This window comes from Cibotium barometz, chromosome 8 (assembly GCF_041138505.1).
Source record: "Cibotium barometz isolate CiBa-2024 chromosome 8, ASM4113850v1, whole genome shotgun sequence".
In the NCBI taxonomy this organism is placed as follows: domain Eukaryota; kingdom Viridiplantae; phylum Streptophyta; class Polypodiopsida; order Cyatheales; family Cibotiaceae; genus Cibotium; species Cibotium barometz.
Window position 1 is genome coordinate 20,262,665 of NC_141053.1, and position 14,555 is coordinate 20,277,219.

A 14,555-nucleotide genomic window follows, 5' to 3' on the forward strand; every position below is an offset into this window, starting at 1 on the left:
CGGAAACACACACTCCTGACCTTACTGGAGGAAGCTTGTCGAACAGCCATGGTGACTTGATCTTCAGAACTCACTCCAAAAACATTTCCAGAAGATACAGGCATAGGCCTGGCATCTGAAAAATATAAATAAATAAACCACAAGCACCTGTTGGTATAGTAGTTCCTTTGCGACCATAAATTGTAACTTCTTTGGGCAGCAAGACAAGCCGCCTATGGGCAAACCTTGTGATTACAGAAGTATCTACTCAGTTTTATTTTATTTTTTTAAAATTTTTTCTTATTTTTATTTATTTTTGAGGTGGAGGGGGGGAGGGGGGGAGGGGCGGTCTTAATGAGCCTTACAAGCTCTAGAGCTATGCACCTTCCACAAACATTATGGATTATTTGAAGGGAGGAAAGGTGAATCCGAGACCAACCTTCATTTGAGGGCAGGCGGCTACGAAGATGTTTCAATAGAGCCGGTGTGGATCCCATCACTAATGAGCTGAAAAAATAGCAAAAAAAACTGTCCTGTTTAGCTTTGAGAAAAGTGTAAGGCTCCAGCATCATGGTACAAAGGGGGAGAAGTATTTCTACGCATATAAGATTACCTTCTTAAAGTGCGTAGAGGATTACCCGACAACAAAAGCTTACGTAAAGTGGTCATGGACCCTACACAAAGAGGTGCAAAGCCCAGCATATAAATCAACACATTTCATCAAAAAAGACATTCACCATATGGAATTTGAACAAGGCAGAGAAATGTGAGGTACCTAGCTCTGCAGGCAGCCCTGCCAGATTGTTATTAGACAAATCCAGCACAGAAAGTCGGAGAGAGCAGGCTTCTACAGGGAACTCTCTTATCTAATCATAACAGGGGCAATGTTATTCAAACACATGGAAACATCTCAAATAGTTGTGCACTAAACAACACTGAAGTTACCTGGTTAGTTTGAAGATCTAGTGTCCCCAGGGCTGTCAAAGAGCTCAACTCTATAGGGACAGAAGAGAGACGATTGTTTCTGGAGACACAAGGTCATAGCTTAACTACGATTTCTTTCTTTTACTGATCAACTTGGGCATGGGAAAGACAACCACCACATATAGCCACCACTCACCCAAGAGAGAGCTCTGCCAAACAGGTGCAGCCTGCAATTGATGGAGGCAGTGCAGATATTGCTGCAACATTTTTCTTTAATCAGCATCTTGAAATGGTAAAAAGTTGTATAAAACCATGAAATGCTAACTAGTTACAGAAAATCTCACGGTCACACAAGCACAAAACCAAAAACAGAAAAGCTACAAAATTTTAGTGAGCTCTGCTGCAGCACTACATAGAGCAACAGCATGTAACTTTGGGAGTCTGTCCTGTCTGAAAAGAAACAGGAACTTTAAGGTGACACCCTACCATAGATGATTCTAACAATCTGCTTAGAAAGTGTCTTCATTAAAAGCTGCATTACTATCAGACACGCCCATGTGGACAAGGCCAGAACAAAAAGCGCGTCTGTCCACCTCCTCTCTCCCTTTTAGTCCAGGAGTCTTTCACAAGGTCTGGACAGGTTTCAAATATGAATAAATGGTGCCTTTGATACGTTGCAACCATTTGGTGGAGCTAGAAGTTAAAGCACAGTAGTGTATCAGTGCAGGACTGAGTTTTGAATCTTGGTGTGTCCAAGCTGTCCAGGCCAGACGAAAATTTTACTGCCAGTTTCAGCCATTTGTGTGTATAGGTGCCAGCCAAAAAAGTTGCAATTGTATCCACGCATGTCGACGCTGTCTACAGCCAAAAAAAGAGGTGCTATTGTTTCCACTAGTGATGGTCAAATTCGGCATGCATGAGTGTCTACCACCACGAAGACACATCTAAAGCCACTGTAACTGTCAGAGAACACTGCCTCTTATGTTTTGTCACGTGCAAACTCCACTTGGATGCCACATGGACATATCTGAACAAAAGGTGAAAGACCTGGAGTGGAAATGTGAGCCCAGTCCAAGACAAGTCAGCCAGGGTTCCACTCTAAACGTCGAAGGTCACATGTGCATTGTCCTACACATGAAGCAATGCCAGTCTGTACTGTGAGTCTCCCTCTGGAATGATGTCAGATGTTCTAAGTGTTGGATTTGCAACCAAACACCACGCATCTATACGAAAGCATATAGGTTGCATGTAGGAACTTCGGGTCCATCGGCGACGTAATAGGCTTGCAGTTCTCCATCCCAAAGGCCTCAAGCAACTCATGAACATACCGCTGCTGAGAGACAAAAAAACCCCCTTTGGGTCTACCAGATCTCCAATCCCAAAAAGAAGTGGAGTAAGCCTAAGTCGGTCATCTCTGACAAGGCAGCCTTCGCCACTCCAATGTGCTCCACGTGACCGCGGGTGAGAATGAGATCATCCACATAAAGGATGATTAACGTAACCATGCCGTGTTCCCGAAAGAGATACACGTTGGTATCTGGAACCGATCTCTGAAATCCAGTCCGGAGAAAGAAAGAATCAATCTTCTGATTCCAAGCCTTGGAAGCCTCTTTAAGACCATACAAGGCCTTCCTTAACCTGTAAACCATCCCTTCTGAACTTGGAACTACAAAGCCTGGAGGCTGCTCAACATACACCTCCTCCTACAGGTCACCATTAAGGAACGCAGATTTGACATCCATCTGATACACAGGCCACCTCTGAGAAGAAGCAAGGACAAGAACGGTCCAAATCGTGGTCATCCTCGCTGTCGGTGCAAAGGTCTCCTCATAGTCGATGCCTGGCCGCCGCTGAGCATAACCCTTAGCCACGAGTCTGGCTTTGTGTTTGTCCACCGACCCATTTGACGCATATTTGGTCTTAAAGACCCGTTTGACACCAATGATTGACCGTTTTGACGGCCTCGTTACCAACTCCCATGTGTTGTTCTTCTCGATGGCATCCAATTCCACCTGCGTGGCTTTCCTCCAAGTATCCTATGCAAGGGCTTTCTTGACGGAAGTGGACTCTTTGTCCCGCATGATATGAGACATCAAAGCATAGTTTACCTGTAAAAGCTCCGCTAAATGATTTTTGTCACAGACTCTGTGCGATCTTCGAGGTCCGTCCTCTGTGGTCCATTCGGAGGGAAGCTCCGTGACACCTGACTCCCCAAGGGTGTCCACTAACCACCTAGGTACTCCAACAGAACGCGGAGCCTCCTGCTGTTGCGGGGGCTCAACTCCAGCTGTGGGCTCAACCTCCTGAACTGTGGTTGTCCAGCTGGAACAATAGACTGAGAATCATCATCAGAATCCTTTGGGTCTCCAAGAAGTGGTGGCTCATCAACAGTGGAAACCGGAATATACTAATCAAAGACCACATCCCTGCTGACCACAATCTCATTCCTCTCTAGATCAAACAACCTGTATCCCTTGGAAAGAGAGTTATATCCCACAAATATAAGCTTTTGGGACTTCGAGTCGAGCTTCCCCCTCTGCTTCTTCGGAATGTGTACATACGCATCACTCCCAAACACATGGAAATGGAAAACATCATGTGTTTTGCCAAAATGTGCCTCAGAGGGAGTCATGTTAGGTACTGAAGTCGTCAGAGACCGGTTGAGGATATGGACAGCCGTAGCCACAGCCTCTCCCCAGAGTGGACGAGGAAGATCACGATGCTCCAGCATCGTCCACCACAGTCATGTTCTTGCATTCTACCACTCCATTCTTTGATGGCGAACCTGTATTGGCAAGTTCCCTCTTGATGCCATGATCTGCACAAAATCTCACGAAAGCATTTGAAGAGAATTCCCCTCCTTTGTCAACCCGGACAGTCTTTACCTGCAATCCAAACTCTTTCTCCACTATCACATGCCACTCCTTGAACCGAGCAAAGGCTTGGTCCTTCTGAGAAAGAAAATAGACCCATGTGAATCTGGAACAATCATCAACAAGCAGCATTAAGTATAGAGATCCTCCCAAGGATGGTGTCTGCATAGGTTCACACAAATAAGTGTGAACCAACTCCAACGGTTTCGAAGCCCGCTTGGAAGCCCGCTTCGGAAAGGATTCCCTGTGCTGCTTACCACGTATGCAAGAACTCTAGCGTCCTTGCTTGCTGCCAACATCTGGCAAGCCAACCACCATCTGGTCTCGGAAAGCTCGCCGCAGCACATCCACATTTAAGTGGCCAAATCGGAAGTGCCACAAGTCACCAACCTGAGAACCTGTCAACGAGGAGACTGCAGAGAGTTTGTAGATACCATTCTCCACGCCCCCTTCCCAAACAACCTGGCCAATCTCGCGGTCCCGTAGAGCAACTGAATGCTCCTCAAACTCCCACCGGAAGACATTCTTGCATACCTCATGCACTGACAATAGATGAAAACGAAGTGCTGGGAAGTAAAGAACACGAGAGAAATGCTTACCCCCCTTGAATGATCTCCATCCGGCCCTCACTGTGTATCGGAATTGTGAAATTGTCGCCAATGAAAATGCGACCTGACTGCAGTTTCAGATCCAAAAAGAAGTCACGGGAGGGAGTCATGTGCCTGGAAGCACCACTGTCGAGAATCCCCTCTCGAGTACCGATTACAGTAAAGCCAACTGCCTCCTCACTCGAAGAAGATGAAGCATCTAAGTCCATCATCTCTAAGTGCACAAAGACTAGAGTCTTTGCAGCTGAAGCTGAAGAATCAACACTCTTCCCAATCCGCTTAGGACACTTCCTCCAATAGTGGCCTTTCTCGCCACAATCATTGCAGGTCCTCTTAGCCTTCAGTTTCTCTCGGTCTGCGTCAGGCTTCTTCTCAGAAGACTTCTCCGATGAAGCCTTCCCTTTGCCCTTATTATTATTCCGGCCTTTCGACCATTGGCCAGTTAAGGCCCCCGAACCTCCGCCCTGTGAAGGGTTCGTGAATCTTTCCTCCTGGTCCAAGACCATGGACAAGCTCCTCCCATGTGATGGTGCTGAGCCTGCCACTGGTAATCAAAGAAGAGTAAAATGCTGAGTACTAAGAGGGTAAATGCGACAGCAACGTGATGGCCATATCCTCCGATGATATCTCCTTCCCAGCCTGAAGAACTTCCTGCTGAAGAGCCTACAGCTTGTTGATGTGCTCCCACATCGTTGATGACTTTGCAGGATTCATCACCCGCATCTGTACTTCCAAGGAGATCCTCTTCATGGGCGATACCCTGTTATAGAGAGAAGCCAAATGTGGCCATATACCTCTGACCAGCATCATATGCTTGATATGATTCATTACCTGCGGTGTGCAGTTGAGGAAAATGAAAGAACGGACCCTGGCCTTGACACGATCCCACAACTATGCCTGTGCCTCGCGTTCCTTCCAAATCAAGGGTAACTCCCCTTCCTCTAACTCCGGCCGTGGAACCCCAACAACAATGAAATCAGCAAGGTCGTAAGACTCCAAAACAGATTCTATCATTACCCTCCATATGCCGTAGTTGTTCCCGTCCAACTGACGGTCCACTGGGAACGTGGGGAGTGTCGGGATCTTCACATGCTTCTCAGCCATCTCAAGTAGATCTGCCATTGCGGGGGTGTAACTGAAAAGGGTGGGTGGGTGGGAAAAAAGAACTTAAACCTGCAAGTGACTGTCCGGCAAATCAGCCCGCCTTCCTCTTGCTTTTCCTCTTCCCGAATGGTCCAAAACAGTCCACCAATCAGCAACAAAACAGCCCCCCTCTTGCTCACACACTTCCCAAGATTTATCAAGAGCCTAGAGCTCTGATACCATGTCAGAATATGCAGCGGAGATGAAGACAAAATCTGAAAACTCAAGAGCAAGTGCACTGCAGAAAAACACAGCAATAGAGAAGGAGAGAGAGAGGCGTGTAACTCTGCTATATATACACAAGAAAATCCTGAAATCTGAATACTACATGTGTGGGGGCAAGGGGCCATTTTATATGGCCCCTATGAGCTAGTCGGCCAGCCCAAAAAGCAGCCGACAGGAGCAAAAAGCTCACGACCTGCTCATGTCTCCAGTTGGCCAGCAAAGACTCCGTCGGCCAGCACACAGATGGAGACGTGGACCAGCAGGGGCAGTCAGCCAGCATCCAGGACACCTAGACCAGCAGTCCGCCAATGTCTGGATCAGCCAGGAGCCACAAAACAGCCTCCCACACATGGTAAAAATAGGGAAAAATATGGAGAGTGGGGAAAAATGAGAAAACACCTAAATCGGGCGGGCCCTGGTGTAAATATACAGACAGGACATCTCTCTCTCTCCCCCCCCCCTCTCTCTCTCTCTCTCTCTCTCTCATGGCGTGACGCTGCGCAGCCCCCCCCCCCCTATTTTGCGCTGCACACCGGTGGCCCTTGTTGTTGCTTTTTGCTACAATGCGCCCCTGCTGCTTGATGTGCACGCACGCACGCACTGCGCGCGCCCCTGCTTCCCCGCTGGTCAGTCATTCTGCCTCCCTATTTCCAACGCACCCTTGCTCTTAGTCATTCCGCCTCCCCGCACGCCCCTGCTCCCCTACGGGTGAGTCATTCCACGTCCCTGTTCCCACCCACCCTTGCTCTGAGTCATTCCACACTGCGCACGCCCCTCCTTTCTTGCTAGTGAGTCATTCCGCCTCCTCAGGCACCCCTACTTCCTTGCTGGTGAGTCATTCCGCGTCCCTGCTCCCCCCCACCCTTGCTCTGAGTCATTCTGCCTCCCCACACACCCCTGCTTCCCTGCTGGTGAGTCATTCCACGTCCCTGTTCCCACCCACCCTTGCTCTGAGTCATTTCGCGCTTCGCACGCCCCTGTTTCCCTACCGATGTGTTCCCACACCCCCTTGCTCAGGCCCCCAAGGCAACAGAAGAAAGCTCCGCAAGGAGTTACAAGGAAAGAACAACAAGATTGAAGAATTGGCAGCTCAGGGTGAACCACCAGGAGGAGGTGATTCAGATGTTGAAAAAGACCTTGCTGCACAAGGAATGCCAGAGGCTGCCCCCAGTGATAGGGGAACTCCAAGCAGAAATGGAAGCCCTAAAGGCTACGGTCAAGGACCATACAGTGGAGGAAGGGGAACTGAATATTCAGGAGGGTCTAAGGACTGACTTGGAGTAATTGAAAGCTGCGAGTGATAAGCTGCGGGAAGAACTGCAGACCACTAAGAAAGATTGGGTGGAGGTGGTGAAGAAGCACAAACCCCCACAGAGCATCATACATGAGACTCTCGATGAGGAGAAACGCAAGAAGGATAAGGCCCTCCATGTGCGAGTGCGGGGGCTACAGGTAGGGGCTTCCCCCAAGGAGGATGCCATGACGCTTTGCCAGATGCTATGAGTGCACGGGATCACCCCCCCCTTTGCAGATACATGGAGGGCAAGCAAGGATATGACACGAGAGTGGCCCCTCATCATTAGATTCCCTAATGCCACCAACAGACATGCCTTCTTAGACAGACGAGCTGCCCTCAAGGGTATGCAGGTGTACATGGGAGATGATCTCACCCCAACATAGGTGGCACACCGGCGTGAGGCGATGGTGACAAATCATGAGGCCCGTAGGGCAGGCAAGTGGGCTATCTACAAAGATGGTAGGGTCATTATCATCGAGTGCCGTCCGCGATGGTGACAAATCATGAGGCCCGTAGGGCAGGCAAGTGGGCTATCTACAAAGATGGTAGGGTCATTATCACCGAGTGCCGTCCCAAATAGGGACGTGGGGTCTATGAGACAAAACACCTAAGGTTGGAACTGCAATGGTATGTTGTGGTCGAATCCAAGAGGCTTGAGCGAGATTCTCGCAAGCAGGGATGTCATTTTTTATACCGAGACTCATCAGAGCCCTGAGGGGCTTACCATACATAGCCGAGTATGAGTGGGAGTCAGCTTTCCGAGGCGAGACCCGCACATCAGGAGGAGTACGTGGCTCTGGAGGGGTAGCTATCCTTTTTGGATCCCATCTTCGACAAATTCTCAGCATCATCCGGAAGGACGAAGATGCACAGTATCTTCGGGTGCGGCTACAGCTTGGCAACAAAGTCATCCACATTGTGTGTTATTTTGCACCACGCCACTCCCCTTACGCCGCACAACATGGGCAGTCACCGTACTTACCATTATATGGGGATATTATGGAGTTCTCATAGCTGGGGAAGTCCTCCTGCTCAAGTATTTCAATGAGAGGATGGGAAGTCAACAGGTCCCACTACTCAATCTGGATGACCCTATCAGACTACAGGAGCTTGACATCACTCACACAGGGCCACAGAGATCATCACACGACCATGAGGAGGTCACGGTGTATGGGAGATATTTCTTAGAACTGGGAGCAGTACATGGTCTTGTTATCTATAACGGGATGTCTCGATGGCCCTCCTTCGACGCCCTCACCTCCTTCCCTCACTCAGGAGGTACTAGCACAGTGGACTACCCTATGGGATCTCCGGCTTTGGCTAACCATGCCTACCTCTCTTTCACTCTTACCTGCACACACCACCCGCCCCTCCACCACCCCCCTTTGAGGCTAACCATGCCTACCTCTCTTTCACTCTTACCTGCACACCACCCGCCCCTCCGCCACCACCCCCCATCTCACATTACACTCAGGTCCTTTTTGATCACGAGCTTGACCTTGTTTACTCCAACCACATCTACCACCAACTCCGGGATGTGGAACCTACTGTCCTCCTATCCACCCTCACACCACCATACTCCACACATCCGCCACCACTTCTTTCATCTACACACGGCAATCTACCGCCAAGACACCTTGCGGTTCCATGCCCCAAAACTGTTGGTATGATGACGAATGTTGGGCCACATGCTCCCGTCTTAAGCATGAGGTATGGATTGGGCAAATCACGAATGCAAGAAATACTTGAGCACATCTTCACCCTCCGTGCCATCATCGAGGAGGGTAGAGCACGACATTAGAGGATTTACTGTCTGCTGCTTTGTGGATTTCCGCAAAGCTTTTGATACTGTACCCCGAGCCCAGCTCCTACACCGCCTACAGGAGATAGAAGTCCCATCTGACATGGTTTGGAGCATCATCGCCCTCTATGAGTCCCTCACCGGACGAGTGAGAGCCCCAAGAGGTGGGTAATTCAAACCCCATCTGGTGTCAACTCTTCTACATCTATTTTCAGTTTCGTGTATGCTGTTTTAAAGGATTGCTAAACTCACTAAAGTCAGGTTTAAAGAAAAGGCTCCATTGTTTCACACGGTCCTAGCTCAACGCATGCTACATTGGTATCAGAGCTTGGGACGTGATTCAACCAGGCAACCTAGGGTGAGGGCATCCATTGGATGGTAAAGCTGAGATCGAGAAAAACCACTCGCCCATCCACAATGCCATCAAGCTCCGAAGACATCACAAAAGAAGAAGAACCAGTTGAAGAAACGCTTCCACAAAAAGAAGACGAAGACAACCAAAAGCTAAAGGAGCAGATACGGCAACTCTAGATTCAACTCGAAAGAGTGCAGATGGAAAAAAAACTGGTAGAATTACAGGCAACCTTGGCCCCGCAGGAGACACCTAAAGAACAAAGTTCCTCAATGAAACTATGGTGTCGTTGGATGACTGAAAAGGAAGAGCGAGACCGTGAAGCAAGACTGGCTGAACAGCTGGCAGTGAAAGCCAAACGCAAGGCCAAAGAGGAGCGATTGCAGGCAGAGCTCGAAGCAAAGGCGTACCACCAGCAACAAGCGCGAGAAGACTTGAGGGACCAATTCCAAAAGACGCTTCGGACTCTGGTAACTTCTTTCCACCCTACTCAATCCTCCACAACCCCAGCCATAGCCTCAACAACAATTATCCGTGCCTCACGGAACGTCACCAAGTGCGACCATTCGGTTGTGACTCAATTTAGAATCTCATTTCTGTTTCAGCCCTTGCATTATCTGGGTTTAAGGTTCAGTTTTCTGATCATTGTTGCTCAGCGTATGACAGCAGAGATTCAGCTTCTCTTATGCTTTCTGGGACATTATGCAGTGGCTTGTATAAGCTTGATATGTATGACAGGAGTACTTATTCTCATGATGCTATGATTGCCTCCACATCTCGTGTGTTGAGTGACACCGAGTTATGGCATGCTCGGTTTGGTGACTTGAACTTCCCATCTCTTGTACGCTTGCAGAAGCAAGGTATGGTGCATGAGCTTCCTCCTATGCAGGTTCCCTTCAAGCATGTATATGAGGGATGCATCCTTGGAAAGATGCACAAAAATTCCTTTCCTAAAGATGGGGCTATGAGGGCTGTCTGACCATTACAGCTTGTTCATAGTGATCTTTGTGGCCCCATGAGGGCTCCATCTTTTGGAGGACACTTGTACTTCATCACGTTCATTGATGACTACACTCGGTTTTGTTGGGTGTATGGTTTAAAAATGAAGTCAAGTGCCTTTGCAGCTTTCAGAGACTTCCGTCCCATGGCTGAAAATGCTTGTGGACACAAGCTTGTCACATTGCGTACAGATTGAGGGGGGGAATATTTGTCAAATGAGTTCCCCACTTACATGCAGTTACATGGTATTTCTCATCAGTGTACTACCCCCTATACTCCTCAGCAAAATGGAGTTGCAGAGAGACGTAATCGTACACTCATGGAGATGGCACGTTGCATGCTCAAAAGCAAGGATCTGCCCAGTAAGTTTTGGCTTGAGGCGGTTATGTGTGCCAATTATGTGCTTAACCATTGCCCCATTAAAGCCTTGAAATCTAAGACTGCCTATGAAGCATGGAATGGCAGGATTCCAATGGTGACTCATATGAGAGTCTTTGGGTGTTTGGCCATATGCATGTGCCCACACAACAAAGACATAAGCTTGATGCAAAGGCAATCAAATGCATTTTCATTGGTTATAGTACTGAGAGTAAAGGATACAAACTCTATGTGCCTAATACAGGCAAGATCATTGTGTCAAGAGATGTTGTTATCTTTGATGAATATGCATCTCAACCACTTGTCTCGTGTACCAAACAACCGTCTATTGGGCCGGAAGATGTCTTCGATACTTTGTTGCCTTTATTCAATTCAAATGTGGACAATGTAGAGCCAGTTTCAGCTCATTTACAGCCTGCTGAAAACCAGCAAAATCAGCAGCTGAACTTGCCCCAAATTGATCCTGAAATGCCTCAAATTCATCAAGATACCTTGGGTGATGCATTGGCAGAGGAAGATGCAGATACTAGGAAGTCAAAAATTGTTCCTAGATGGCTGGTTCACACTTTGCGTGATAGCAAACAGTCTACATTTATGCCAGGTCGTACACGTGCTGCTTCTCGCCATGCATCTTCACATTATGTGGATACAGCTCTTGTTGCCACCGCTTGTAATGAGGAACCCATTTCTCATGTTGATGCATTGGAGGATGCCCATTGGGTGGCAACCATGCGTTCGGAGTTAGACTCCATTGACAAAAACGGTACTTGGGAGTTATGTGACTTGGCATAAGCTTGATGGTTCAGTTGATCGCCATCAGGCTCGTTTGGTCGCCAAAGGGTATGCCCAACGTGAGGGCATTGACTATGAGGAGACCTTTGCTCCCACTTCACGTATGACTACCATACGTACTGTTATTGCATTGGCTGCCGACAAGCAGTGGCATGTACATCAGTTGGATGTTAAAACTGCTTTTCTGAATGGCGATTTGCAAGAGGAAGTTTATGTGTCTCGGCCTCTTGGCTTTGTTCAAAAAGGTGAAGTATGCCGTTTACATAAAGCACCGTATGGTCTTAAACAGGCCCCTCATGCTTGGTACCACAAAATTCATACATACTTGACTGCCAAAGGGTTTCAGAATAGTTCAACTGAGAGTACACTTTATGTACGCCACATTGGGAACAATGTTTCTCATCCTTATTCTTTATGTGGATGACATGCTCGTCATCACTGGCCCTGAAGAGGGTGATATTTCAGCTTTTAAAGCTGATTTGCAGCATGCATTTGATGTCACAAACATGGGGCATTTACATTACTATTTGGGCATACAGTTTATACCTTTTGAGGGTGGTATCATGTTATCTCAGTGCAGATACGTTGAGCAGCTCCTTGAGCGTTTTCACATGACAGATTGTAAACCTGTTTCTACTCCTATGGAACCAGGTCTAAAACTATCACTTGAGCATGCTAGTGAGCCTTTTGATGTTGCCACCTATCAGCAAGCTGTGGGATGCCTTATCTACTTATGCTCTACTCGTTTGGACATACAGTATGATGTTTCCCAGTTGAGCAGATTCATGCATTGTCCGAGCACTATGCATTGGCAAGCGTGTAAGCGTGTCTTTCGCTATCTCAAAGGTACTGCAAACTTTGCCTTGTTTTATGGCAGTTCTTCTACACTATGCTTGCTTGCATTTACAAACACTGATTGGGCAGGTTGCTATGACACACGATTGTCAACCAATGGTAACTGTTTTCTTCTTGGTGACTCGTGCATCTCATGGCTCAGTAAGAAGCAGCCTACAATGGCCACTTCTAGTTGTGAAGCTGAATACAGAGCAACCTTTACAACTACTATGGAATGTGTTTGGCTATGACGCCTTCTAGCCGATCTTGGTGTTGGACAGCAGTCCCCTACCACCATTTACACTGACAGTCAGAGTGCTTTGGGAGTTGCACGAAACCCAGTATTTCAGGCCCGCACAAAGCATATTGAGGTTCACTATCACTATGTCAGGGAAAGGCTCCATGCAGGAGAGATTGACTTGGCTTCTGTGTCTACACATGCCAATATAGCAGATGGGTTTACAAAGTCTCTTTCAAGGGAAAAGTTTGAAGCTTTCCGCGAAGCTTTAAGCTTAGAGCCTCTTCCAAGGTAGTCTGCTACACCCTGTCCCCGTTCACACCATTCACTTGAGGGGGGTTTGTTGGTCATGACCACTCCCGGCTAGTTCAAGTGTGAACACAGCTTACGCACAGGCACTTTTTCCCTGTGACTGGACACAGGTTTTTTCCCCGTGTGAACACACTTATGTGTGTTGGGCACCTTGTCCTAGGCTACTTTATGTACTCACATTGTACTTTCATAATAATATAGAGTACATCTTTTCCAGCACTCACGTTTCTCTATGCTTGAGGTTGTGTGCATGTGTGTGTGTGTGCAGGCTAGCTTCCCTCCTACCCAACAGTACCGACAGGCACGCCCGTACTAGCGTAGGCAAAGAGGTACACCGCGGAGGGAACACTGCCTAGTTCTCCCAGGTAAGCTTTGCTCCTAGACTCCCTAGTGTTTCTAACCTTCACTGGCTCTCAAAATTCAAAGGACGCGGTTAGCACTACCACTCAGGGAAAAATAAACCAAACTAGGAAAGTTTCCTGAGTATGGTTAGCATAAACATGCTTTGTTCCTGCTCTGCACAAAACTTAAAGAAATCTTTGAACTCAATTTAGCAAATTTTAGTTTTATACAAATAAGAAATACAAGGCACCTAGAATAGCTTGTAGCAAGAGTCAATGGAGATGCATTCCTTTCACCATGCAGTCAAGTCCACCTAGTACAAAAAGTACAGATCCTGGTACAGTAAGTTCAGGCCTGGTACAGTAAGTAAAGGTCCTGATATAGCAAGTACAATCTGGTACAACAAGTACAGGTGCAGTCTGCAAGCAGGTACAAGTATAGACAACCGGGTACAGTCCGACTGCAAGCGAGTACAACTGAGGTACAACAGGCGGATACAATCAGGTAGAAAAGACACGCGATGATGAGAGGGTGCTGTAGGTGGAGCAGCCAGCATAGAAATGGCAGGCGATGGAGAGAGAAGTTGGCCACCACCCACGTGGGGGAGAATACTAATGTTCTATGCAAAACCTTTAGTAAAGGTTATAAAGCCTTAATACATCATATTTAATACTTATGGGCACTGTCCAAAGAAAATGTCCAGCCCCTCTTTTAAAATGTGTGCGAACACATTAGCTTATAAACATTAAAGTTAACCATAGCTTATGGATTTTACATTTTAAAAGGGACAAAACGACAATACTTAACATCATCCAGTGTACTGGCACGACATAGCAGGTAAACACATACAAACAAATCATGTGAAAACAAGTTTATGCATGCAATCATAAATGCATCTGCACATGTAATGGACAAAATCTCCCTTTCGTGAAACTTGTATAAAAAGTTCATGTCGAGCACATAACTAGCGCGACAGAAATATGAATAAATGTCCTGGTCTTCCTATGGAGTGAATCCCATAAGTAAGACGCAATCCTAGCCATACACAGGTGGCACCAACAGGCTCCCGTCCATACAGCACGAAGCAGGTCACACACAGGTGGCACAAAACTGGTTCCTCTCCACGTGACGCAACATTGGTCACACACGAATGGCACGAATCTGGCTCCCATCCATGTGACACCAAAAGACTAGCCCTTTCACATGGGACACTGGCCTGGCCCCATGTGAACATGGCACAAATCTGGCCGTTCTATGGAGTAACAATCCCAAAAGAGTGGCTCCAGACCTGGAGATGGACCAAATGGTGACAGAGCTCAAGTGATGAGTGTTGGGACACATGTCCATTCTCCTAGAACTTTCTGTGGTGAGATGTCAACTGCCAAAAAATAGAAACCTCCAAATTTAGCAAGCACGGTTAGGATACAAAAATTACTATATATAGTAAGTGATTTCTAT

General features: G+C 47.5%; 1 protein-coding gene across 1 annotated transcript in view; it reads right to left on the reverse strand.

Annotated features, from left to right (window-relative positions):
• LOC147636013 (Leucine-rich repeat (LRR) family protein) overlaps positions 1-14,555 on the reverse strand; it is a 52,999-nt gene that overhangs the window by 8,571 nt on the left and 29,873 nt on the right. The window contains exons 9-14 of the mRNA XM_086801454.1: positions 1,100-1,160; positions 925-1,003; positions 755-845; positions 593-653; positions 419-486; positions 21-115 (exon numbers count right to left, since the gene is read on the reverse strand). Coding sequence (XP_086657580.1) covers positions 21-115; positions 419-486; positions 593-653; positions 755-845; positions 925-1,003; positions 1,100-1,160 — 455 coding nt within the window. The remainder of the gene's footprint in view (positions 1-20; positions 116-418; positions 487-592; positions 654-754; positions 846-924; positions 1,004-1,099; positions 1,161-14,555) is intronic.